At 46.0% G+C, this 26,281-nt stretch overlaps 1 protein-coding gene across 21 annotated transcripts; it reads left to right on the top strand.

Moving 5' to 3' along the window:
- Positions 1-245: 245 nt before the first annotated feature.
- PRELID3A (PRELI domain containing 3A) lies at positions 246-23,954 on the top strand. Of its 21 annotated transcripts, XR_011441250.1 has the most exons (11): positions 246-399; positions 6,012-6,180; positions 7,535-7,624; positions 9,656-9,726; positions 9,835-9,937; positions 10,373-10,567; positions 11,579-11,666; positions 11,859-12,050; positions 12,746-13,058; positions 13,214-13,297; positions 14,297-15,065. XR_011441250.1 is itself a non-coding variant. In XM_005612747.4 (8 exons), exons 1-7 carry the CDS (start codon positions 368-370, stop codon positions 11,630-11,632), a joined length of 714 nt encoding a protein of 237 aa, XP_005612804.2. In that variant the 5' UTR covers positions 246-367; the 3' UTR covers positions 11,633-11,666; positions 12,746-15,480.
- The last annotated feature ends 2,327 nt before the right edge of the window (positions 23,955-26,281 follow it).

The raw sequence follows: 26,281 nt of genomic DNA, 5'->3' as shown, positions 1-26,281 counted from the left end.
TCCTGTGGAGAATTTTGTTGGGCTGGCAGATTTCTTCCTTTCTACTTCCTAACAGTAGAAACCGGCCTGGTTGGAACCGGCTTTGGGAGAACTTGGACAACCCCAACGATAAGACTCAGCGCTGCCCCCCACCCCACGCATTTGCAGCAGGCGCGCGCGTCCCAGCACAGACCTCCGGACCTCCCACACTGTCCCGCATCCCTATTTTTAGTCGCCGCAGGCAGCCGGGTCACGTGACGGGAAGGCGGGCGGTGCCTGCGAGCGCCCCGCCCCCGCCGCACGGGGAGCCGAGCCCGGGGAGTGGAGCAGCCCGGAGCGCGGAGCCGGGAGCGCGGAGCCCGCGCCCTGCGGCGGGCGGCTGGCGGCGATGAAGATCTGGAGCTCGGAGCACGTGTTCGGGTGAGGCCGGGCTGCGGGCTGCTGTGGGGTCCGGACCCGCGCCGGCTCCTGTCCCCGAGCCGCTGGGGGGGCCGCCTGGGAAAAGCCAGACCGCAGAGCCGACACTCACAGAGCCCGCCCAACCCGGCGTTGGCCGAGCCTAGATCGCGGCCTCGGCATCCTAAAAAGAGGGGCAGGCCCTCTGTCCTTCCAAGGCGTCGTTAGGTGGAGAGCGCGGAGCCGTGCATTGCTGCCTGGCGGCGGCGCCGCCGCGGGGGCGGGGGGCGAGGCGGGGACGGCCTTTTGTCTTGGGGCCGGCGGAGGGCCGAGCCTCGGGATGGATCACAGCGGCTCGTGTGGGGCCGTTGGCGGGCGCCCCTGGAGTGCATGGAGGCCGAGTGGACGCGGCGGGGAGGGAACCCAGCAGGGTGACTGCACACGCCTCAGCCCACCTAGGAGCAGGCCTGGTCTCGCCTACACACTGCTCTCAATTGGGTCGGGGGGCGCGGGGTCCTAGGGAGAGCGGAGGCCTAAAGAGCTGGCCAGGTCTTTTGCTGAAATTATGCAGGGCAGCCGATCGCAGACGTTAAGCATGCTTTATGAATGAAGGGTCCACAGCGGCCCATGAGCTCAGGAGGAAGCCAAATGTGGAGAAGGCATTTGGGGGGGCCTTCGCCCTGAGTGCATTGTGGGCATGGACTGCCTTCAAGCTAGCGTGGAAAACAGCGAACTCTTTAAAAGTACCCTCGTGACATAAGTGATATCTTCATTTTAAGTCACTACTCTGTGACACTGAAATCATTCTTTAATATTTTTTAAAGGAACAAAGATTTTTAGATTCCCTGACCTCACTTAGAGAAGCATTTCGTTTTTGGTAAAAAAACAAAAATAGTGCCTTAAAATGGAATTATTGTTTGGCCTTTTAATGTAAAATTATAATAAAAATTTGTCAAGTGATTGAAAACCTCTGAAATTGTTTTGAATGAAATCTTTAGACTCCATGGGATCCAATGTTAGTGTTGATTTTTGTGCAGCCTGCAGCCTTTCTCAGCTGGGTCTCTTTGAGAGACCCAGTGAAAGCCCCAGACAGAGTGACTCCAGGTTCTTCCCAGTTCTCCCAAGGATGGGATGTGACTGGCACTGTCTAGATACAGAGGGGAGAAGTTAAGTCATTGCATATAGTAGACGCCCAGGCTCATTTTCCTCGTGGAACTGTTGAGAAGCACTGCCCTGGAAGTTCGTGAAATGATGGTTGACAAGCGGGAGTGAATTCACAGTGTCACTGTGTCATGCCCATTTGCAGCCACTCTCCACTCCCATCCCCAGTCCCAGGCAAGTGCTAGTCTTTTTTTGTTTCTGTAGATTTGCCTTTTCTGGACATTTCATATAAATGTAATCATACAATGTGTAGTCTTCTGTGCTTGGCTTCTTTCACTTAGCATACTTTTTTTGAGGTTCACCCACGTGATAGCCTGTGTCCATACTTCATTCCTTCCCTCACTCACTTTGTATTCCTGGCACATGGCAGGTGCTCAGTGAGGGGCTGAGGAATCTCCTGGAGCCCAGATGCTCTTCCAGAATGAGGGCACTACCTGTCAAAGGAGTTCAGTCCACCCCCAGGCTGCTGTGGACTAGGCGCTGATCCTGTCATTGATTTCTGAACTTAAAAGCAAAGGGTGGTAATGCAAATTGACAGATGTGGACTGCAGCTGGCTGAGGCTGATGCGCAGTAGCCCCTGTGGCTGGCGGGCTGAGAAGGACGTAATACTGTGTGCTGGCCCAGCATCCGTAGGACAGGACAGAATCGAAAGCTGGCTTTCTGGCTGGGCTTATTGTGGAGTTTTCCCTTTGCTTAGTCCATTGAAATCCCTGTTTTGTTTTGTTCTTTTCCTTTGAGGGTTCTAGACCTTTCTTTTTCTTTCTATACAGTCCTTGTTTTCTTTTTATGTTTGTTCTATTGTCAGGTGAATATTTGATTGGAAATTAATAAATTTACTCTCGAAAGGGAAGAAGTAATTAGGCACAAAAACTTTTGGTCTTCACAAGTTTTCTTCCTGTGCCCACATCCCAAAGAAACCCCAGGGACTGGAGACCAGGCATAGCGGAGAGCAGTGTAAACACTCCTACAGAAGTGGAGAGCCCTTTGGGAGGGCCATCTGAATTAGTGTGCGTTACCTAGACAGGGTTTAAAATAGTTGAAATAGTAGCGAAAAATAGAGGACTCAAATACAAAAATACTGAAAAGGGTGTTTAAAAATGAGCAGGTTTATAGGTTTCCTCCTCACAGCATTGACTGAGGTTTCAGACCTATTACAAAATCTTCCGTAACAGAGCCAGGAAGGTCGATTTCTGGCAGGGAGTCGAGGCCACACTCCTTGGATTCCAGCAGCTCCCAGGAAAGGTCTCTAGTGGGCGATGTCCCTCTCAGGGAAGTAGGGTTTGCAGGCTTGCTATCTGGCTGGGGCAGGGAAAAGAGCTGCCCCTCTCCCCCAAACACACACCTGTTTTTAAAATAGGAAAAATTGAACAGTACAGTTAAGAGTTGAAATGCCTGTTCTCTCCTCCCCAGTGCTGTTCCCCTCCTGCTCCCTCCCCATAGGCTGACAGGATCATGAATTTGGTGGGGATCCTTCTGAAGATGTATGTTCCAAAGGTCTGTTTGACAGCGTTGATGTACGTGTTTATCCATAAACAATATGTAGTGTTTGCTGTTTTAAAATAGAAATCAATGGCATTATCTTGTACAGATCTTTTGAAAGTTTCCCTCTCTTCTCAACAGTGTTTTTGAGATCTGCGTATATATATATGTATGTATGTATAGATACACATGTATATATGTGTACACATACGTATGCATATATATCACAGCTATATAACATTCCATTGAATGAATATGTCACAATTTACCTTTTCTTTTATTAAAGGAACATTGTTTCCCCCTTCATTACAAATCACACCACAGTGACTACCCCTGTATATATTTCTGGTCCACTTAATCAAAGCCCCACTTAGGTCAGCAGTTCTCAAACTCTTCAGCCTCAGGACCTCTTTACACTCTTAGAAAATATTGTGGACCCCAGTATTTACTATATGAGAAATTAAAACTGATAAATGTTAAAATATCCATTAAAGTTAATAATAAACCCATTACATTAAAATTTATTAAGAAAATCTATATTTTCCCAAGCCCCCGGAATTAGTAAGAAGAATGGCACTGTTGTATTTTTTTTCCTGAGTTCTACAGTGTCTGGCCTAACAGAAGCCAGTCTGATGCTCCTGTCTGCTTCTGCATGCAGGGCTTGCACTCTGTTGTTTTGGTTGAAGTACCTGAGTAAGAGCCAGCCTCACACAGTATGTGAAGAAAACGCAGGTGGAAAAGGCAGAAGTATTTTAGTACGCTTTTAAAATAATTGTGGCAATTCTCTGCTACTATTACAACAAAACAAGTGATAGTTCCTCAAACTAGTTGCCATGTAAAATCTGAAGCCTGTAGTGCCGCAGCCCTTGGCCTGTCGTGTGCTTGCAATGAGTGTTTTAGCCGTGTCTGGTTTTGTGACATCTTGCAGTGGTCATTTGGAATATGTGGGGTCACCAGGTTCCAGTATGGGGCACTCATCAGGCTTATGGTAGCAGATCCAAGCTTTTTAAAATTCTGATTTTCCCTTAAAAGCTCAAATTTTATCTTTGGCAGCCGATACTATCAGTTGTTTTCCTTGAAGTGATAGGCTCACTTCATGAAGTTTTGAGAAAATGTCTGCCAAATACCCAAGTCTGAGTAACCAAAGTTTGTCCATCAGCTGTTGTTTCAAGTAGTGGAGACGGGCGGGGAAAGAACCCGCTGGGTGGCCTCACTGCCCCAACCGCTGCCCAGCGCCTCCCCGAGCGCCAGGGACCTCCAGGCCCCGCAGAAGCGCTTCCCACCTTCTTCCCGGTCCCTCGCTGCGAATAGTAACAGAAGAGCCCTCGGGATCTAGGTGTAGTTTGACAGTTGCAGTAACGATAGTTTTAAGAGACACAGGCACGGTTTTGAGCGTACAGTGGGAACGGTGACCACGGGTGGGGCGAGGCTAGAAGTTTCCCCTCCGCGGCTTTTGCAGCATCAGTGTGAATGTCAACACGGTGAAAACGGCGCATCTGTCTTCTGGCGGCCTGCAGCAGTTTTGGCCTCGCAGCCCTCCTAAAAGGGCCGGGAGCCCCCGCGTGTGCGGACCACACCTTGAGAAGCGCTGCGCTGGGCCTGGAGCTGCTTTGAGGTGCGGGAGCACTTTGCCTTGTCTGTGGCTGCCTCCTTGCATGCTTTTTTTTTTTTTTTAAAACTTATTATGTACATTTTTAAAATATGTAAAAGTAGAGAGACTAGAATAATGAGCACCCAGCGCCATCTCCCAGGTTGACAGTGGCCCTCTTGCAGTCTGGCTTCATGTGTCCCCACCCGCTGCTCCTTCCCATAGATTATTTTAGGCAAATCCCAGGCAGCATGTAATTTCATCTCATTTCGTCGTTCTGACATCTTCGCCTTCGGGAGAGCTGCCTTCGTTATTCCTTTCCGATCTCCAGTGTGGGAACCGGAATGAATCCTCACGTCCCGGCGCTGTGCTCCTGGCCTCCTGCCCTGCGGTGCTCACAGAGGCCTCCCGCCCTGGGGACGGGCTCACGCTGTGGTCACTGTGAGCTGTGGGGGGGGCCACTCCTCCTGAGGATAAACTTCAGTGAGTTCCTTGTCTGCCTAACCCAGGCAGCCGACAACCCTGACTGACCCGCTGGTCGCGCCTTGTCGATTCTCTAGGTAAACTGCTCTCTCAGGCGCTGTGCCGGTTTCTGTGTCACCACCAGTTCATGTCTTCCTGTTTTCCCACGTCCTCTGCAGCGCTTAATACTGCCCGACTTTTCAGTTTTTGCCAATCGAATGAGTGCCAGGCTATTTTCTTTAAGCAAGAAGAGTGTGATACTGACTTGCAGTACTTAAATCTTGTTATTTAAAAAATATTATTGCGTTTACCCTTTTCCTCCATTGTTGACGTCTATATTAACTTGTGTGTCGAATTATTTCTTATGTGAGTATTTTAAGGAGGTTGTATTTAATTTAAATCATCAGCTAAAAAGATGGGAGGTTTCTATATAAAAGAAACATTGTTTGATATGCTTAATACAAATATTTCTCAACTTTTAGATAGTTTTAAGTAATTTTAGAAAGTGTACCTACTCTGCTTAAACTAATGATTTTTATGGGAACAACTTTTAGAAAGTTGACTTGCGAAGCTCACAGATTATTTCATTGAGAAGACCGCCCTGTATAACCAGGGTGGAAAGTGCCTCAGCCGAGGTCCGAGGCGGTGGAGGAGGCCTCTGAGCGCAGGTGCCTGGGCTAGGAAAGCAGATGTGTCTGGGCCCCAAACCCCTCTGTCAGGCCTGCCGGCACAGCCTTATGATTGCCTCGGACTCCTCAGATAGATTTTGTTTGAATATACCTTTAATTAAAACCAAAAGAAAAACCTTTCAGTAACAGGATTAACATTGATTTTCATTTCACTCTGTGGGACACAGCATCACTGGCTCCCCCGTACTACTCTGGCACACTTTACAAATCGTAGGCATCGCCTGTTTATGCTGGCTGATTGTATTTTTCCCACCAGCCACCCATGGGACACAGTCATCAAGGCTGCTATGAGGAAGTACCCGAATCCGATGAACCCTGGCGTCGTGGGAGTCGATGTGCTGGAGCGCAGTGTGGATGGCCGCGGCCGGCTTCACAGTCACCGCCTGCTCAGTACGGAGTGGGGGCTGCCCAGCCTTGTGAAAGCGGTGAGCCCACAAGTGCTTGCCCCTGCTGGTGCCCGCATGGCCCCGGCTACGCCCGCATCACCCCTCATGGTACCCTCATCTCTCCTGATGGTACCCGCATGGCCCCCACTATACCCTCATAGCCCCTGCTGGTACCCCTCATTGCCCTGGTACCCCTGCTTCAACCTGGCTGGCACCCATTTGCAAGAAATGATAACCTTCCCTTAGAGTACACACTTGGGAACTCTGGGAAGCCCAAGAGATGGTTTATCTGTAAACTTCATTTAATTATCCATTTCTGTGGCTTCAAAATGCATCCTGACCCATCTGATGTGTAGCACCGCTCCCCCGGCTCAGCACTCACCCTGGCCACCACAGAGTCCTCTCTCCTGCATCACTCCACAGTCTGGCATCCGTGTGCCCAGCCTGCCGTAACAAGATACCACAGACTGGGAGCCTCAAACAACAGACGCTTATTTCCTCACAGTTTGAGAGGCTGGAAGTCTGAGATGAAGGCGTTGGCAGGGGTGGTTTCCTCTGAGGGCCATGAGGGAAGCGTCTGTTCCAGCCTCTCCTTGGCCCCCAAACGGCCACCCTCTTCACATCGTCATCCCTCCATGCTTGCGTGTGCCTGGTGTCTCTCTCTGTGTCCTAATCTCTCCTTCTTATAAGGACACCAGGCAGGTTGGGTTAGGGCCCACCCTGGTAATCCCATTTTAACTTAATTTCCTCCTGAAAGGCCCTGTCTCCACACAGTCACACTCTGAGGTGTTGGGGTTGGGCTTCAACATAGGAATTTTGGGGAGACATTGGCCCATGACAAGTCTCTTCCACAGAGCAGGCAGGAGGTCATTGAAAAATCTGAGCATGACTTTTTGCTGCCCAGACGCACCTCTGAATTCCCCTCAACACAGAGTCGAGGCCCTGACGTGGCTGCAGCGCCCCGGTGGGCCTGCCCTGGCAGTGTCTCACCTGCTCCCTCTCCCACGGTGCTGGCCTCTCCCTGGCCCAGGGGCACATGCCTCAGTTGACCTAACCCCAAAACTCTGCATGGCGCCCCTCCCTGGCTCTGCCTCCCAGCACAGTGGCCTTCCTTGAACTGCCCCGCACCCTGTTTTGGTTTTTGTCGAAGCATTTATTACGGTCATACACTCGGCTCTCTGTGCATTCATTTGTTTGTTTACTGTCTGTCCCACATGCTAGAACAGGAGCGCCCTGGAGGAGCTGGACAGGGCTGTACATTGCTGCATCCCCAGTTGCATCAGTTGTTGACTAGATAAGTGGATTAATTAGTAAATGAAATGGCATTTTGTGTTCGATAATACAAAATGAAAATTTTAACACGTCACTATGCTAGTTTTACTTTGTTTTTCAGATTTTGGGAACCAGTAGGACTTTGACATACATCAAAGAACATTCTGTTGTGGATCCAGTGGAAAAGAAAATGGAGCTTTGTTCCACCAATGTAAGCAATGGCCTAAGATGAGACAGGTCCTTGGTATTTCTTGGTGATGGTGCGTAATGTCTTCATTTAATTTTATTTCCAGCCCACCTTTGGTCTAAGTGATCTTTTATTTTTACTAGAAAGGCTGAATTTATTTAGCAGTATTTTATTTCTCTTTCTATTCCAGTGTAATAAATTTATAGAAAAATGCACATAATGATGATTTGTCACGAAGTGAACACACCTCCTAACCAGCAGGCAGCTCAGGAGACAGAGTGCAAGCAGCCCCCAGGAGCTCCCCCTGTGCTCCTTTCCAGTACCCCTCCCCCACGATAACGGCGCTCCTGGCTTCCAACAGCCAAGATGGTTTTTAGGAATAATTTTAAAAGTGACTTTCCTCCTTCACTCTTCTCTCATTTCTCTCAATTAAAACAATCTACATTGGCCTAATGCAAACTCAAAGAATGTAGGGGGGAAACACATGGGTTAGGACCATGATTTGATAAAGTCTCTGCGGATTGTGTCAGTGTGTGCTGGAAGATTGGGTTCTGAATCTCTGCAGTCCTTGGTATACCATCTGGGACCTTTGCCAACGGCCCCCGTCCCTCGTCCCAGGCTGCGCTTCTGCATAAAGGGACAGGGAGCCTGCTGGGTGTCGCCCCACTGGCCATTCCTGACAGTTGATGTATTCTGTTCTCTCTCCTTTCCTTGGAAAATTCCACTTTGTCCTTCGTCCACTTAGTTGTCAGTAAAGAGGGATGGTTCCTGCTACAGTGAGGTCTAGAGGGAAGGGCTGGGGTTTGGAGGGGGACAGACAGTGCCTGCATCCTGCGGTTACCACTGAGTGGCCGGTGACTTCGCGTATGTCAGTTGTTAACCTTTTCTGAGTCTCACGTTCCTTGTCTAAAAAAATGAAGAACAAACCTTATAGTAGTATTATGAGGATTAATGGAGGGAAATAAGGTTTATAAAATAGCGTGCCTGGCATAAAAATATTGCACACAAAATGGTAATAGCTAATCAGAATTTAGTTGTTAATGTTGTTAAATATTTCCCTGTGTTTGTAATAACTGTAACTAATGAGGCTCTTTTCATCACTGTGTGCTCGAGAGGGGGAAAGGATTTCTTGGCCAAGCACTTTGCTGTAACAGTGAGGCGGGGGGAGGATGTCGGTGAGAGATTATCACACGAGGAAACATAAGTGCGTTAAGTTTATCATTGCTGGACGGTTATATTGCTTTTGACTACTTAGACTCTTTAAAAATGTGGTCTGTATTGGAATTGGCTCTTTGCTAAGAGGGTAAATTGGGTTAAACAGTGATAAAGTCCTAGAGCTCTGTTGTCCTTTGTAGCAGCCACATGTGGCTATTTCAGTTTAAATGAATTAGGATTAAATAAAGTAAAAGATCCAGTTCCTCAGTCACATGAGCCACGTTTCAGGTGTTCACCAGCCGCACACGTTTAATAGCTTCCACAATAGATGGCACAGATATAGGGCATTTCTATTATCACAGAAAATTCTGTGCAACAGTGCTGTTCTAGAGCTCCAGTTTTTAAATAAGTTTTAATGAAAAATATTAAAAATGTTCATGAGAGGTGAGTTGGTTGACAGGAAGCAGCCCTGGAGGAGACAGGATCGACACAGCCTTGCTCGCACCGTCTGTATAGACTGAGAGTTCTGCCCCGGACAGTGTGTCCCAAGGCCAGCGTCTGCCACCAGTGGACAAGAAGCTTCTTGCTGATTTACCTGGATGCTAACCCAGGAATATTTTGTCCTTTTCTACAACTGCTTATGGTTTGGCAGTTTGAAAGTACCTTGAAGGCCAGGCCTGGCTCAGGTTTGGGCAAGGTGTGGAGAGAAGGCAGTGACAGTCTCCAGGAGTAGCCGCAACAGTTTCCTTGGGACCTAACGTGGTGGTGCCTCCGGGGCCTAAATGTTTCTTTTGTTCGGGCTCCAGTAAGTGCTGATTTGGGGATGGAAGAATATGGGCAGATGGTCTGGGAAGAAATGCAAGAGAAATAGAACCTCAAGCCATTGTTTCTTTTTTTAAGATCACGCTCACAAACTTGGTGTCGGTGAACGAGAGGTTGGTGTACACACCCCACCCGGAGAACCCTGAAATGTAAGTGGCGGCATCCTGGTGTTGGCACGTTGCGCTCCAAGGTTAGGGTGGGGTGGAGCCTGCCCTCTCTCAGGGCTCTGCAGCCGCTTTCCTTCTGCTCTTCTGTAGGACCGTGCTCCAACAAGAAGCCATCATCACCGTGAAGGGGCTCAGCCTCGGCAGCTATCTGGAAAGTTTAATGGCTAACACAATATCATCCAATGCAAAGAAGGTATAGGTCTCAGTCCCGGGCCTTGTGTGTGCTCTAGCCAAGTGCCAGCTTAAGCGGGTGAAATGTGTAGTCCCATAAGTCCTCCCGAGTGCTGGGGCCCTCCTTCTCCAGCTGAGCTCGTAATGCCACAGCAGGTTCCACGGTTACATTCAAAAGCCTCAGCAGGGAAGGCTGGCCCAGATCTGAGGGGAAAGCGTGGGGTGAACACAGAACATAAACCCAGCCGAGGCAGCTGCCACTTCAGAGAGCCAAAATAGGGTGGGCTCAGTTAACAAAACAAATCGCACACTTCAGAATGTGTTAGCATTGTCAGGCAGGATATCCGGGAATTTTAGTAGTTTCGTACTTAATAGTCATTAGGTGGCTTTGGCTGAACCTCCCCATCTATGAAGTTTCCCTGGCGTCAGCTGCCGTCTTTGCATCTCCCTCTGGCAGGATTTGGGAGTGAGCTTTGTGGAGGTGAGAGGAAAAAGGATGGATCCCAGGAGGCTGTCCTCCCCGGGTTCCTGGGTAGAGGGCTCAGCCTTAGTGAGGCAGAGACTGCTCATGGAGTCCAGGTTGCCTTCTTCTCCAGCAGAGTTGATGGAAAGAGCTTGGATGTGTGGAAGGAAGCTGTTATACAAGTTCAAGGTAATGTCACTCGCCAGAGCAGGACCTTTGCTTTTTACCTGAGCTTACCTCACAGGCTCGCCTCTTCCCCTCAGCTCTCCCCTCCTCCTTCCTCTCCTGGTTTGCTTTTGGTCAGAAGTGATTCTTCACGTTTGGGATCAGTGGGGTGCTGCCTAAGCTGGATGTCCATTCCTACCATGCGTAAGTCATGGCTCAGTGGGAACCACTTAGGGCTCGCATTTAGTCTAGTCACTAATAGAAGAGCCAGTCTGCCCTATGTTTTAGAAAAATCCAGATTTGAGAAACACTGGTGGTAGCTCAGCTCGGTTCAGGTAGGGGAGCCGCAGTGCCCAGAGCTGCACACATCGTGTCCACACTGTGAGCCTCCTGGAGGGGGACAGAACCCTACTCACCTGTGTGTGTCTTAGGGTAGGTGCTCGAAATGTTTGCTGAGAAAAAAAACTATAAAAGGAAGGGAATACTCAGGCCAGAGCCTCCTCAGGGGAAACTCAGTGGGGCCAAATAAAAGTCTTTTGTTTCACTTTATCTTAGGAATTGCTGAGTTGAAGGCCTCATAGATCGTCACTGCCTCCCCCAGCTATAGTTACCATTTGACAGCACCCCAGTTGGTTGGGGAGATGCCTGGGACAGCTGGCGGCCTGAGGCGGAGACAGGAGCTGGAGAGGCAGGTCACCCTGGGATTTGGGTGGGACAGCTCATTGAGGAGGCTGTGAGGGGGCTGCCGCTTCCCCATCCTCCTGCGCCCAGGCGGTGATGGCGAGGACGAGGGCGCTGGTGTCGGCGTAGCCCAAGCTGGTGCGAGAATTTAAGGCAGCAAGCATACCCCCTGCTTGCTGAGCTTGAGAAACAGCCTGCATACAGTGAAAGACAGTTCACGAACGGTTACTGCTGTGTCCCCCTGAAAACAGCAGCGCTTTCCTTCCGCCCGTTCAATGACAGGCTGTAGCTTGCCGTCTGCGGTGAGAGGCAGAGTTTCTCACGCCATGTTGAAATCTTTCTGTGTTGCTCCAGGGGTGGGCTGCTATTGAGTGGATAATTGAGCATTCTGAAAGCGCTGTGAGCTAACGGGGTCCGCGCCTGCGCCTGGTGACAAACGGCGGTAACTACAGTGCTCTTTACCCTGGGGGAGCGTTTAGCTCCTGCTCCCTGTGTGCATGGTGTGCGGTGCTGGGAGGGGGTTTACAAGAGGCAGCTGCTTGTGTCTCCAGCCCTGTGCTCCTTAGTATCTTAGTAGTGGAAAAAAATCACTAGGTTCACCTTCTCCCTAATTCATTTCCCTGTTTCATGGCAGGATTTATTGTCAAGGGAAACTCGAACATTTGTCAGCGCGTCTCCAATGAAGGCGGTTCGGCTTCCGCCAGCTGTTCTCAGTGCTTGGTGCCTGAACACGTCCTCTAACCTGTGCGTCATTCGTGAGGAGCCTTTCACTAGGAGGTCCGCACAGTGTTAAAGCTGATCTGACGGGAGGCCTTTTTCATTTTGGGTAGGGTTTGAATATTTGCACACGTTCTCATCAAGAACGCCCTGTGCCCTTGCGGCAGCGAGGCAGCGAGGGGGACCGCGGCTCACCTCCTTGCTCGCTGCCAGCCAGCCGTGCGACTGCCACTGGCCGTTTGCTTTTAGTGGCAAAAGCCATTTCTAGCATCGTCTTGAGCTTCACAAACATTCCTTGGTTTCCTGGGCCACCAGTAGAAACGGATTTGACACTTAGTTAGCAGTCACCTTCATGCTGCGTAGGAAAGGCAGGGTATCCTGTGTCCTGTGTTTAGGGAATCCTTGTACTCCTGCCTTGAAATTCCTCACCCTGTTAACTTTCCACGCTGTGCTGCTCTGGGCCCTGCTTCCCACGGTCGGTCCGTCTGTCTGCAGCATGCGTGTATGCACTTGGTGCCTCAGTCAGCAGTGAGAGCCGACTGGTTCAGGCTTCTTTGATTAAGTCATTGAAGCTTAGGTTTGCCAGAGACCTTCACCGTGAACCCAAGGTCATGAGCTGCCACTGGGTCTCTCTTCCTCCATGGATGCACTGCTGAGGTGACCACATGTAGGGAGCCCGCCTGCCTGGGGAGCACAGTGTGTGTGGGCAGTGTGGTGTGTGTGATGGTGGCACTTGGAATTGAGGACTCTGTCACATTCTGTTTCCTCATAAACCAGAGCTAAACTGCCTCAATCTTTAATCAGATACATCGCCCCCCAAAAAAATGAAAGAGGAAAGAAAAAAAGAGAAGGAAAGAAAGAAAATGAATGAAAGGAAGGAAGGAAGAAAGAAGTGAGTCCTGAATATGGTTCACCGGCCCAGTCTGGAAGAGGTGTGGAATCTGCTGGAATCTTCCGCCTGCCGCTCACGGCCTCCGCCAGGCTCCTCCGTCGTGACCTCACGGCACAGGAGGCCCGGCCATGGCGCAGGCGGAGTGCTCGTCCGTTGCAGAGAGAGACTCGGTGGTAGGGCAAGGGCTGCAACGCCCTGCCTGTCCCCCGGCCGCTGAGCCAGCAGGTGGGGAGCCGGCCCCGCCCGCAGCCCAGCACCCCCACCCCGTGCCGGTGTGTCCTCGTGCTGCTCTTGTGCCTGGTCTGTTTCCCCCCAGCTGCAGCTCCCACATCTGTCCTGCCAACTCTTGGGATCTTACTAAACAGCTTCTCTCTTTTCAGATCCGTTTCCGTCCCGTGCCCCTTAATCAGCAGTCTTCACTGCCAGTCTCTTCACACATAGCTGGCCACCATCTGTCACCTCAGGTGCTGTCTCTGTGCATCCTTCTCTTCCCCTCATCAGTGTGTGCAGATCTGCGCACTAGAGTAGGGGCGTCTGCCAGCCACAGTGACGCGTGCGGTTGGAGTACCGTGAGCTCTCCGCTCAGAGACAGTCAGCTCGGTCCAGAGCAGTGTTCCGCCCTCGGGCCACAGCCCCCTTGTCCTGCCCACCTGGGCCCAGTGACCCCCAGGGCTGAAGGCCCGTGTTACTTCTCACCCTTCAGCCCTGGCCACAGGAAGGCTCGCTCACCCAGAGCCGTGTTAGGAGGCAGTGCACGAGTGCTTGTGAGTTTAAGCCGTCTCTTAGCTCTGAGGTTCTTCCACTTGGGAGTTTTAACTTTCCCATTTTCAAAAGTAAAATGTAAAATCTCTTTCAGTATGTTTCAAATTATAAAAACTTGAGCGAAGGCCTCTTCCGTAACGGATGGGTAGAACTGTATTCTGTTTGTTAGCTCTTGCTTTTTCTTTGATAATAGTACTTCTAATCCAAAATGAAATTAAATTCATTTATATATTTACAGAATATGTTATGCACATAGCTTAAGGTAAAATACAGTTAAAAGGTTTATGGCAAAAAAAATCCCTCTTATCCGGTCTGCAAAGCCCGCTTCCACCCTTCCCATGGGACTCAGATCTTTTGGCCATTTCTGGCATTTACTGCTAGATTTCTAAATAAATAAGCATATTCTGCTATTTCTTCATTCAACAATTTTTGATGTCATCTGCTGACTTCCTCTTGTGGTAGATTAGTATTTTCTCTCTCTTACTTCTTCTTCCCTTCCCCCAATTCCCCAGTATAGCTATATTGTAATTTATGGTTAAAAGCACATGGAGTTTCCATAATTTTGAAAATACATAACTATTGTTTATTGCCCAGCCAAGCAATATACTGTAATTACATTTTCTTTCTCATATAACTGTTTTTTTTTCCTTTGAAGGTAATAATTTTCTTACTCTTTTCATCCATTTACTTTTATTTTTTAGGAGTCTCTGGCTGAGTCCTTCCACACTCTTCACCCATTCTCTGCAGTAACATCATTGTCCAAGGTCAGACCTTTTGGGAAGCACACCCCTTTCGGGTTTCCCTGGCACCGCCCTTCCTGGAAGCCAGGACTGGCTCTCCTCTGGCTGAGCAGCTATGTCATCTTTCCTGGGCATTTCCTTGGCCCTTCTCCTCTCCTGGAGCCCTTGTCTCCTAGATTCCCTGCTTCCTCTCCCTGTCCTATCACAAAATGGGAAAGCACATATGTAGTAGCTTCTAAGACTTGGCACATCTGAAAATGTCTCTTCTCTTCTCCTGCTTCATTTATATCTTGGCTGGATGTATAATTCCAGATAAAAATACTTTCACTCAGAATTTTGAAGGCATTGCTCCATTGTTTTCCACTCCAATTCTTGATCCTCTGTATGTGACTTTTTTCTCTCTGAAAGCTTTTAGGATTTCTTTATCCCTGATTTTTTTTTTTAAAGATTTTATTTTTCCCTTTTCTCCCCAAAGCTCCCCCCCAGTACATAGTTGTATATTTTTAGTTGTGGGTCCTTCTAGTTGTGGCATGTGGGATGCCGCCTCAGTATGTCTTGATGAACGTTGCCATGTCCGCGCCCAGGATCTGAACTGGCGAAACCCTGGGCCACTGAAGTGGAGCATGTGAACTTAACCACTCAGCCATGGGGCCCTATCCCTGATGTTTTGAAATTTTATATGACTAAGCCTTGTTTGAAGTTATCTTTTAAAATTCACTGTGCTGCATTATGTGTGTTAAATTCCTGGTTTTGATATTGTACTATAATTATGTAAGATGTTACTGAGGGGATGTGGGTGAAAGGTACACAGGACATTCCTGTGCTATCTTTGTAGCTTCCTGTGAATCTATAATAATTTCAAAATTAAAAGTTAAAAAAATGTATAAATAGTGACATCATGGAAAATGGCAGAGGTGGACATTCCAAGAATCAGCCCCTCCAATGAAACAGTCGATAAGCTAGCAAGAAATGACAAACTCAACTTTTGTAGAACTCTGGATTTTAATCAGATACTTAAACCAACTAGGGGAGTGCCTAATGAATCTTAAGTGACCTACCCTGCAGATTTTGGACTTCCCAGCCTCCATAATCATGTGAGCCAATTCCTTAAAATAAATCTCTCTCTCTCTCTTTTTCCAAACAGACATTCTATTGGTTCTGTTTCTCTGGAGAACCTTGACTAATACACTATTGAAGCTAAATTCGTGTCAATTCAAACTAGATTTTTTTAACTTAAGATGTTAATTATAATCACTAGGGTAACCAGTAAGAAAATAACTAAAAAATTATACAGAAAAAGAAACAAAGGGGAAATCAAAATGGTATACTAGAAAAAAAGAAAATCAGTCAAACACAACAGAAGGCAGTGTGGAAAGAATTCAAGAACAAAAAGTCATAAAATTTATAGAAAACAAATAGCAAAATGTAAGAAGCTAGTGCTTCCTTAGCAATAATTACTTTAAAGGTAAATAGGTAAAATTCATCAATTAAAGGACAGAGATTGGCAGAGTGGATGAAAAAACATGATACTACTATATATGTTGCCTAGAAAAGACTCACTTTAGATCCAAAGACACAAATAGGTTGAATGTGAAAGGATGGAAAAAGATATTCCGTGCAAAAGAGAGCTGGGGTGGGCATACTTATATCAGAAAAAAATAGACTTTAAGTAAAAAATTATTATGAGACAAAAAAGGACATATATTGACAAGAGGGTCCATTCATCAAGAAGATAAAAGTTACAACCATATACATACCAAACTACAGAACCCGAAAATATATGAAGCAAACATTAGCAGAACTGAAGGGAAAAATAACAATTCTATAATAATAGTTGGAGACTTCAAGAATTCACATTCAATAATGGATAGGACATCTAGACAGAGATCAGTAAGAAAATGAGGACTTGAACAACACTGTAAACTAACTTGACCTAACAGACATATAGAAAACACTTCCTCCAGAAAGAGCAGAATACACATTTTTATCCAGAGCACATGGAATATTCTTCAGGATAGACCATATGTTAGGCCAAAAAACAAGTCTCAATAAATTTAAGAAGATTGAAAGCATATAAAGTATCATTGGTGATTACAGTGAAATGAAATTAGAAATCAATAGCATAAGGAAAACTGGAAGTTTCACAAATATGTGGCATTTAAAAAACATACTTCTAATAACCAGTGAGTCAAAGAAGAAATTACAAGTGAAGTTATATTTTGAGATGAATGAAAATGAAAACACAACATATGAAAAACTTATGAGATGCAATGAGGGCAGTGCTCAGAAGGAAATTCATAGTTACAAAAACCTTCATTAAAAAAAGAAGAAAGGGGGCCAGCTTGGTGGTGCAGCTATTAAGTTCACACATTCTGCTTCAGTGGCCTGGGGTTCGCTGGTTTGGATCCCAGGTGCAGACATGGCACTGCTTGGCAAGCCATGCTGTGGCAGGCGTCCCACTTATAAAGTAGAGGAAGATGGGTATGGATGTTAGCTCAGGGCCAGTCTTCCTCAGCAAAAATAGGAGGATTGGCCACAGATGTTAGCTCAGGGCGAATCTTCCTCAAAAATTAATTATATTTTTAAAAAAGAGAAAGATCTCAGATCGTTTACCTGATTTAAGGACTAGAAAAAAAAAAAGAACAAAGTAAACCCATAGCTTGCAGAAGGAAAGAGATGATCAAGATTAGAGAGCAGACAAAATAGAGAATAGAAAAGCAATAGAATTATTGAAGCTAGAAGTTGTTTCACTGAAAAGATCATTGAAATTGGAAAACCTTTTAGTAAGACCAAGAAAAAGGATTCAAAATAAAAAAATCAGAAATAAAAGTGGAGGCATTACTACAGACATTATAGAAATAAAAGGATATAAGAGAATACTAGGAATAATTATATACCAACAAATTAGATAACCTAGGTGAGATGGACAAATTCCTAGAAACGCAAATTACCAAAACTGACTAAAGAGGAAATAGAAAATCTCAACAGACCTATAACAGGTAAAGAGATTGAATCAGTAATTTAAGACCTCCCAACAAAGAAAGGTCTAAATATTAAAGAAGAATTAACACCAATCCTTTGTAAATTCTTCCCAAAAATAGAGGAGGGAATACTTCCTAACTCATTCTGTAAGACCTATATTACCCTGATACCAAAGCTAGGCAAAGGCACTCCCAGAAAATAACACTTCAGACGAATATCTTTTATGAATACTGATGCAGAAATCCTCAACAAAATACTAGCAAGCTGAATCCAACAGTGTATTAAAAGGATATACAGCATGACCAAGTGGGATTTATCCCAGGAATGCAAGGGTGGTTCAACATACAAAAATCAATCACTGTAATATACCTTAGTAATAGAACTAAGGGGAAAACCCCCACATGATCATCTCAACTGATGCAGAAAAAGCATTTTTTTTTTAAAGATTTATTTTTTTCCTTTTTCTCCCCAAAGCCCCTCAGTACATAGTTGTATATTCTTCATTGTGGGTCCTTGTAGTTGTGGTATGTGGGACGCTGCCTCAGCGTGGCTTGATGAGCAGTGCCATGTCCGCACCCAGGATTCGAACTGACGAAACACCGGGCCACCTGCAGCGGAGCGCATGAACTTAACCACTCGGCCATGGGGCCAGCCCCTTTTTTTTTTTTTTTTTTTAAAGATTTTATTTTTCTCCTTTTTCTCCCCAAAGCCCCCCGGTACATAGTTATATATTTCGTTGTGGGTCCTTCTAGTTGCGGCATGTGGGATGCTGCCTCAGCGTGGTCTGATGAGCAGTGCCATGTCCGCACCCAGGTTTCGAACCAACGAAACACTGGGCCACCTGCAGCAGAGCGCGCGAACTTAACCACTCGGCCTCGGGGCCAGCCCCGATGCAGAAAAAGCATTTGACAAAACTTAACACCCTTTCATGATGAAAACACTATTCTAGGAATAGAAATAGTAATTCTAGAAATATTCTAGGAATAGGAATAGAAGGGAACGTCCTCCACATAGTAAAGGGCATTTATGAAAAACTCACAGCTAACATCCTGCTCAGACAGACATCTTTCACTCCAAGATAAAGAATAAGAGAAAGATGCTCATTTTCACCACTGCTCTTCAACACAGTACTGGAAGTTCTAGCCAGAGCAATTAGATAAGAAAAAGAAATATTAGGCATCCAAACTGGAAAGGAAGAAGTAATAGAAGTATCTCTATTCACAGACAATATGATCCAGTATGTAGAAAATCCCAAAGAATCCACAAGAAAGCTACTAAAGGAATTCAGCAAAATTGCAGTGTACAAGATCAATACAAAAAAATCAATGTATTTCTTTACAATAGCCATGAACAATTTAAAAATAAAATTAAGAAACCTACCCAATTTACAACTGCATCCAAAAGAATAAAATACATAGAAATAAGTTAAAGCAAGAAGGTGAAGGACTTGTACACTAAAGATTGCAAAACATTGAAAGAAATTAAAGAAGACAAATAAATGGAAAGACATCCATTGTTCATGGATTGAAAGACTTAGTATTAAGATGACAATACTATCCAAAATGTTCTATGGATCAATCTAATCCCTATCAAAATGCCTACAGCTTTTTTTTTTTTCCCCCAGAAATGGAAAGCCAATCCTCAAATTCATATGGAATTGTAAGGGACCCTGAATAACCAAAACAGTATTGAAATAGAACAACAAAGTTGGAGGGCTCACATTTCCCAATTTCTTGCAAAGCTATAGTAATCAAAACAATTTGGGACAGGCATAAAGATAGACATATAGACCAATGGAATAGAATTGAGAGTCCAGAAATAAACCTGTGTATCTATGGTCAATTGATATTCAACAAGGGTGCCAAAAGAATTTAATGGGAGAAAGAATAATGTCTTCAACAAATGGTGCTGGGACAACTGAATATCTACATATAAGAGAATGAAGTTCGACTATTAACTTACATACAAAAACTAACTGAAAATGGATCAAAGACCTAAATATAAGAGCAAAACCCATAAAATTCTTAGAAGAAAACATAGGGGTAAATATTCATGACCTTGGATTTGGCAATGGGTTCTTAGATATGACAACAAAAGCATGAGCAACAAGAGACAAAATAGATAAATTCGACTTCATCAAAATAAAAGCTTTTTTGCATCAAAGGACACTATCAAGAGAGTGAAAAGACAACCTAGAGAATGGGAGAAAAATTGCAAATTGTATATCTGATAAGGGTCTCTTAGCCAGAATATATATAGAACTCTTACAACTCAACAATAAAAAGAGAACCCAATTTAAAAATGGGCAAAGAATCTGAATAGACATTTCTCCAAAGAAGATATGGAAAATAACAAGCACTGGAAAAGATGCGGAGAAATTGAAACCTTTGTTCGTGCTGGTGGTAATGTAAAATGGTATAGTCACTCCACTCCTAGTTATATACCCCAAAGTATTGAAAACAAGTACTCAAATACTTGTACACGAATGTTCATAGCAGCACTATTTACAGTAGCCAAAAGGTGGAAATAACTCAAATGTCCTTCAACTGATGAATGGAGAAACAAATGTGGTATATCCATACACTGGGATATTATTCAGCCATAAAAAGGAATGAAATACTGATACATACTACAACGTGGATGCATCTCTAAAACATTATGCTAAGTTTGAATAATGAGAGAAGCCAGACACCAAAGGCCACATACTGTATGATTCCGTTTATATGCAATATCTATAATGGGTAAATCCATACAAATGGAAAGCAGCTTGGTTGTTGCCAAGGGCTGGGGGGAGGGGCAAATGGGGGAAATCTGCTTAATGGGTATGGGATTTCCTTTGGGGGTGATGAAAATGTTTTGGAACTAGACAGAGGAGGTGTTTGCACAACAGTGTGAATGTACTGAATACCACTGAATTGTATACTTTAGAATGGTTAACTTATGTGAATTTCACCTCAGTAAAAAAGAAAAAAATATGAATAAATACATGCGTGTATACATACATAAAGCTGAGGTCAGGTCAGCAAGGCATCGAAAAAAATCGCGTTGGGAATGTGGTGGTGCCTTTGGTTCCGGTAGTGATTTCTTTGATAATTTCCCCATCATTCTCTCTCTTCTCTTTTTCTGGAAGTCCTCTTAGTCATATGTTGAGCTTCCTGGATTGATCTTGTAATTTTCTTATATTTTCTCTCCTCTTTGTTCTCCCTTATGGGAGATTTCCTGGACTTTATCTTCCAACCCTTCCACTAATTTTTATTTTGGCAAACTGTATTTTTAATTTCTGTCTTTCCTGTTCATTATCACATCTCGTTCTTGCTTCACAGATGTAGCGTCGTAGCTCCTCTCTCTGCAGAAATAAGTGCGAAGTGAAGCTTTCTTGTGTGTCAGCGTCTCCTCCACGTCCCTTCCCATCGCAGGCTTTCCTCAGATGTCTCTTCATACTGACATGCCCCAAACCCCGCGAGAGCTCCGGGTGGAGCGCGAGGCTTGCTGGGGCTGGGCTTCACTGTCGGGTGTGCTGTGACTTCTTCCTTGAACCCCAAAGCCCTTTTCTCTAGATTGGTTCAGTTTCTCCCAATGAGACTCAGCCTTTTGGAGGAGGCGGGGGTGTGTCTGTGTTTACCTAGGGGTCTAAGAGCCCAGGCTGTGAAATTACCCCTTCCAGCCTGTCCCCTGCCCTCCTCTGCGTGCCCTTTCTCTGGACAGTCCCCAGGCTCTGACGGCTCCTGTCCGACCGCCCTCCGCTGCATCACTGCTCCTCCCTCTGCTTTCCACCTTCACGTGTGGGCTGGGAGGCTGCTGCCTCCGTGTAGTTTCTGAAGTTTGTGTTTCTGGTTTTTTTCCTTATAGTTTTGTGGACATTTCAGAGATAAGGGCAAAAGGTCTTTTTCCCCACCATGTCGAAATCAAAGTTCTGTTCACTTTTATAAACAATATTAATTGAAAAAAATACATAAAAGCAATCCATGTTTATGGTTAAAAAAAAAAGATACAGGAGTCTCTGGGGAAGAGTGAAGTCCTCCCCAGGAGGAAGACTAACTGGCCTCTGCCAGTTGACTCCCGACTTTTAAGGCTTCCAGAAATGTTTGCTGCACATGCAAGTATGTGTGTGGTTTTTTCTTTTCTTTCTTTTATTAAACACAGATGGGATCATACTGTGTACATTGTTTTGTGTCTTTTTCTACATTATCTTGCAAAGTCCCCTCTTTCGGATTAGCTGTATGATAGCACTGCAGTCTTAATTCCTGAAGGACTCGAGGGCTCCTTGCAGGTAAGTGCTGGGTCTGCACAGGCAGTGGGTGCAGGTGGAGCGGCCTGCGTGCTGGGGCATGCTGGGGACCGCCCTCTGGGCGTGCATCTCTTACAGACGCTGTGTGAACACTTTCTCCAGTGACAACCTCTTGTCCCACTTGTAGGTAACTCTGCTCCATTCAAGGTGACTCTGTATACCCTGGTAGAGGTAATGGTCTAAAAACTGTCATGTAGGGAGTTCTGTTCTAGAGGGAAACATATACTGTTTTTTTTTGAGGAAGATTAGCCCTGAGCTAACATCTGCTGCCAATCCCCCTCTTTTTTGCTGAGGAAGACTGGCCCTGAGCTAACATCCATGCCCGTCTTCCTCTACTTTATATGTGGGACGCCTGCCACAGCATGGCTTGATGAGCGGTGTGTAGGTCTACACCTGGGATCTGAACTGGCAAACCCAGGGCCACTGAAGGGAAACATGTGAACTTAACCGCTGCGCCACCTGGCTGGCCTGGAAACATGGACATTTGCGATTTTGGAAACCACATTTTTGAAGCAGGGAAAGAGTGTCAGAAAGGGTAGATTCTCCTGAATGCTCTACAATGACTCGGGGGTGCAGAGGTCCCTGGTGTAGTTTGGGAGGAAGATCGCATTTTTAGGGCAAGGACAGTTACAGCTGGCAGTCATTTGGCCACTTCAGACTTTTGGTGGCTTCAGGTGGAGTGAAAATAAGCACATAATTATGTTAGGTTTTTTATTCTCCTGTGCTTTCCATTATACTAAATGTAAGTTTTTTTCTTGAGCGTGTCAGTCATTAAGTAACAAAGTAATAGTGATTATTTGCAAAATTTGTTTAGTGTAAAAAAGTTTGGCTTTGGTCTGGAAGTGGATTCAGTGTTTATTTGTACCACTGTTTACATAGGCACAAAAGCAAATGTTGTATGACAAAATATCGTAAAAGTTGAGTGCAAGTAGCCTTGTGAAATTTAACCTTGATTTCTAATTTGAGAAAATATTCAAATGTTCCACTTTAATCATATACTATTGTTTCATAACGAATGTCTGTCGCCACTGCTGTCACACTGACATTCAGCAGGTACCCCACCTCGTTTCCTGAGGTGCCCTCTGGCAGGAGTTTTAGAGCACAAGCGCGCTGGCACCTGACAGAGGCCTTCTTCGTCTCGCGTGTTTGGATGTGGACACATCCCCCTGGGAGGGTCCTCAGTGCTGTTCTCTCGGCAGGGTCGCGAGGCCTTGGAGTGGGTGATCTGCCGACTTAACATGGAATTGGAAGGCCTGGGGGCCCCGGCCTGCGCCAGAGCGTGAAGCCGCGGCGCGCTCCCTGCGCCCAGGACACGGAGACAGAGGCCGAGCAGCAAGTCGCTGGGCGTTCAGCATCCACCCTGGACACTCGCTGGACATGTGGTTTGCCGGAAGGGGCATTCGGGATCAGTGAGTGCCTAGAGACGTTTAGGAAGGGGACTCCAGAAAGGCAGTGAATTTGCTCCATGTTGGCCTATAGCTTACCTTTACCATTTTTTCTTTTTTTGGTGGAAAAGTTTTGTTTACTAAACAAGAAGTTAATTTAAATCTTTGATGTCCCTTCCCCAGAAACCATAGTATGAGAGTGAAAAAGGGGGTAACTTTCTCCCACTCTATAACGTGCAACATTCAGATAGAAGTTTCTTATGGGTTTTGATGCCCAGGTTTGCTGTGATCATAGACCATGGATATTCCCCTTGGCTTTCTCAGAAAGGACGCTGTTTCAGGGGCTGGAGTGTTTTAACGATGCAGAGCCTGAGGTTGCCTTTGGGAGCTTGTTAATACTACGGATTTCAGGCTTTCAGGCCCAGGGATTCTGCCAGGTCCAGGCTGTGGCTCATCGCATCAGGTGGGAGCTCACCTGGCTGAGGAGCGCCGAGCCTTCCAACCAGTGCTGGGGACTGGCCTCTGCTCCGCTGCCCTGCCAGTGCCGAAGCTTTGAGTTATATGGACATCACAGCCGTTCTGCATGCACACTTAATTTATTTACCAGATTTTATTCTCTTTCACTGACCACAGACCTTAGATTTAATTTAGGAGATGGGTTTTTAATTACATGTATATAGCAAGTCAAATAAAACATCCCTATTTCACTTTAGTCTCTGAACATGAAATGGGACACAGTTTTCCTTATGTTTTAACCAAACCAACCAGTTTAGGTTTTTTAGAGGAGAAATGAGTATAAGAAGAAACTGATTATTTTGATAATGTCATATTACTTGCCTAAAATTTTATTTTTTGCCAAAAGCACAGCAGTCAGTCCAGAATTCTGCGCCTCTCTTTAGTTTCCAGTACTGCATCCCTGTTTTTGTGGCCGTGAGTTTGGTAGGAATAAAGGTTGAATGCACTAGTTACTGTGTCAACTCTTCTGATAAACCAGAAGTTACTGGAATGGAGGTCAAGAGAAACTAGAGTGTTCCCTTGGAAGCTGGGCTTTCCAGAGCTGTGTGAGCCCACAGGCCCCCGGGCTCCCTGTGTCGGTGCCTGCCCTGTGGTTTGGGAGCTAATGCCGTAGTACTGTTAGCGAAGGAGCAGCGCGGGAGCTCTCTGGAACCAGAGGCCTCCCCTCTGGTAGGCAAAGTGATGGTACTAAATATTCTTTGAAGACTCTTGCACTCATTTGGCATTAGAACCAGCCATTATAACTGTATCTGTCTAATTCGGCAGTGGCTTTTTGTCTTCTCAAGAGTGTGACTGCCGCCAGCATTTCTGTCCCCCTGCTAAGGAGGGGGCGGGCGTGCTTTGACAGAGGAGTTAACTGCTGGGTGTCTATGTTATGACTTCCATTTTTTTTCCTGAACAGTCTGCCCTAGCAGATCCCTAATTACGGCTGAGCCTCAGTGAATGCTCAATATATTACGAACCAGTCTTTGTAGTTCTGTTACAACTTCAGTACCCAAAGAAGAGGTAGGGTTATTCTGGTGACTTTAGTGCCTGAGGAGAGTGCCCTTTGTGGGCCAGCCATTGGATTATAGGTGCGCAGGAGCAAACGTGACCATGGAGCTTTGGTTTTCTCGTCTGTAAAGTGTAGACACTGATACCTACCTCAAAGGATCAAACCAGATGTGAAGAGACTCAGCGCCGGCCTGGTGGCACCCGGTACACAGTGCAGTTCCTGCTGGTGCTGGCGCGTCGACGGGTTGTCACTGGGCTGCGGAGTCCCTGGGGGGAACACTGGGCTTCATTGATGGAACATACTTTTTTAGTGAGGGTATTTTTTTTTTTTAACTTTTATAATCACTTACAACTAGAGTTGACTGCCAACAGTAAGAGAGGCGAGCAGTAAGAAAGGAGTGAGTGCTGACTCAGCACTGGCTTGCATTTCGGGCCCTCCCTTCTTATCTGTTCTGTGCTTGTGTTTTCAGCTGTTATAGGAGAGTTTGCTAAGGGCAGCGGTTGGCAGACAACAGCCTGTGAGCTAAGAATGTGTTTTGCATTTTTAAGGGGCTGTAAATAAAATCCCCCCCTGCAGCTGAGGATTCGACAGAGACTGAATGAGGCCCATAAAACCTGAAATATTTACTATCTGGTCCTGCATAGAAGAAGTTTCTGTGAAGCCAACCTGTTCCCTAGAGATTCCACTGCATCTCTCAATCAACATAAATCAAAGTAAATTTGGTCCCTTCCACCAAACTGCTCCTCTTTCCGCCATTTCTAATTAGTGCTACTTCTATTTCCCAAATACAAAACCCAAGTTCTTTAAGACTTCCTCCTGCTCTTTCTCTCCATAGCCATTTGGAAACTGAATACTCCTTTAAAAGGTCTCAGATCAATTCTGTCTTCTCACGTTCACTGTCCCAGTCTGGTTTTAGGTGCTTATCACCTGGGGTAGCCAGCTTCCAAGACAGCCCCCGAGGAGGCTGCCCCATGTCGTGACCATCCCTGCGTGTAGTCTTCTCTACCCTGAGCAGGCTGACCTGTAGGGTCAGTGGAATACTGCGGAATATTCCACGATGGTGTGTGACTTCCCAGGTCAAGTCATAAAAGACATTGCGGCTTGCACCTTGCTCGCTCCTGCATCACTTGCTCCGGGGCAAGCCAGCTGCCATGTAGTGAGGACACTAGAGGAGCCCGACAGAGAGGCCCACACAGCAAGAGCTGAGTGAGGAGCCATTTGGGAGCAGATCCTCTAGCCCCAGTGAAGCCTTCAGCTAACAGCAACTTCAGCTAACATCTTGACTGCAACCTCGTGAGAGACCCCAGGCCAGAGCTACCCCGCTAAAGCTGCTCCTGATCTCTGACCCAGAGAAAATTGTGAGATAATAAATGTTTATTGTTCAAGTCCAGAGTTTGGGGGTAATTTGATTTGTAGCCATAGATAACTAATCCTTCACTTTATACAAAATTTGTGCAATCATCTTCTATAACTGCTCTCCCTTTCATTCCGTTCCATTTCTTGTCAAATTACTTGAAAATAATCCTGTCATAACTTTCTTTTGATTCAAAAGCTAGAGAGGTTTCTCCTTCCTTTTTGGAAAAAGTCAAAACCAAGGCCGAGCAATGGCCCAGATGATCCCAGTGCAGGTGGTCATCGCACTGCACTTGGGAAATCCTTGGTCCTCTCCCTCCTCGGAACCCACTTTAAAATCTACTTCCATAAGGCTGCCCTTGACTGACACCAGCTCACAGCTTCCTATAAATTCCTAGAGGTTTATGTTGCCTTGGACTATTTTTTTT

The sequence above is a fragment of the Equus caballus genome, chromosome 8, assembly GCF_041296265.1.
Source record: "Equus caballus isolate H_3958 breed thoroughbred chromosome 8, TB-T2T, whole genome shotgun sequence".
NCBI classification, from domain to species: Eukaryota; Metazoa; Chordata; class Mammalia; order Perissodactyla; family Equidae; genus Equus; species Equus caballus.
This window is presented reverse-complemented; position numbering and strand designations above follow the sequence as displayed.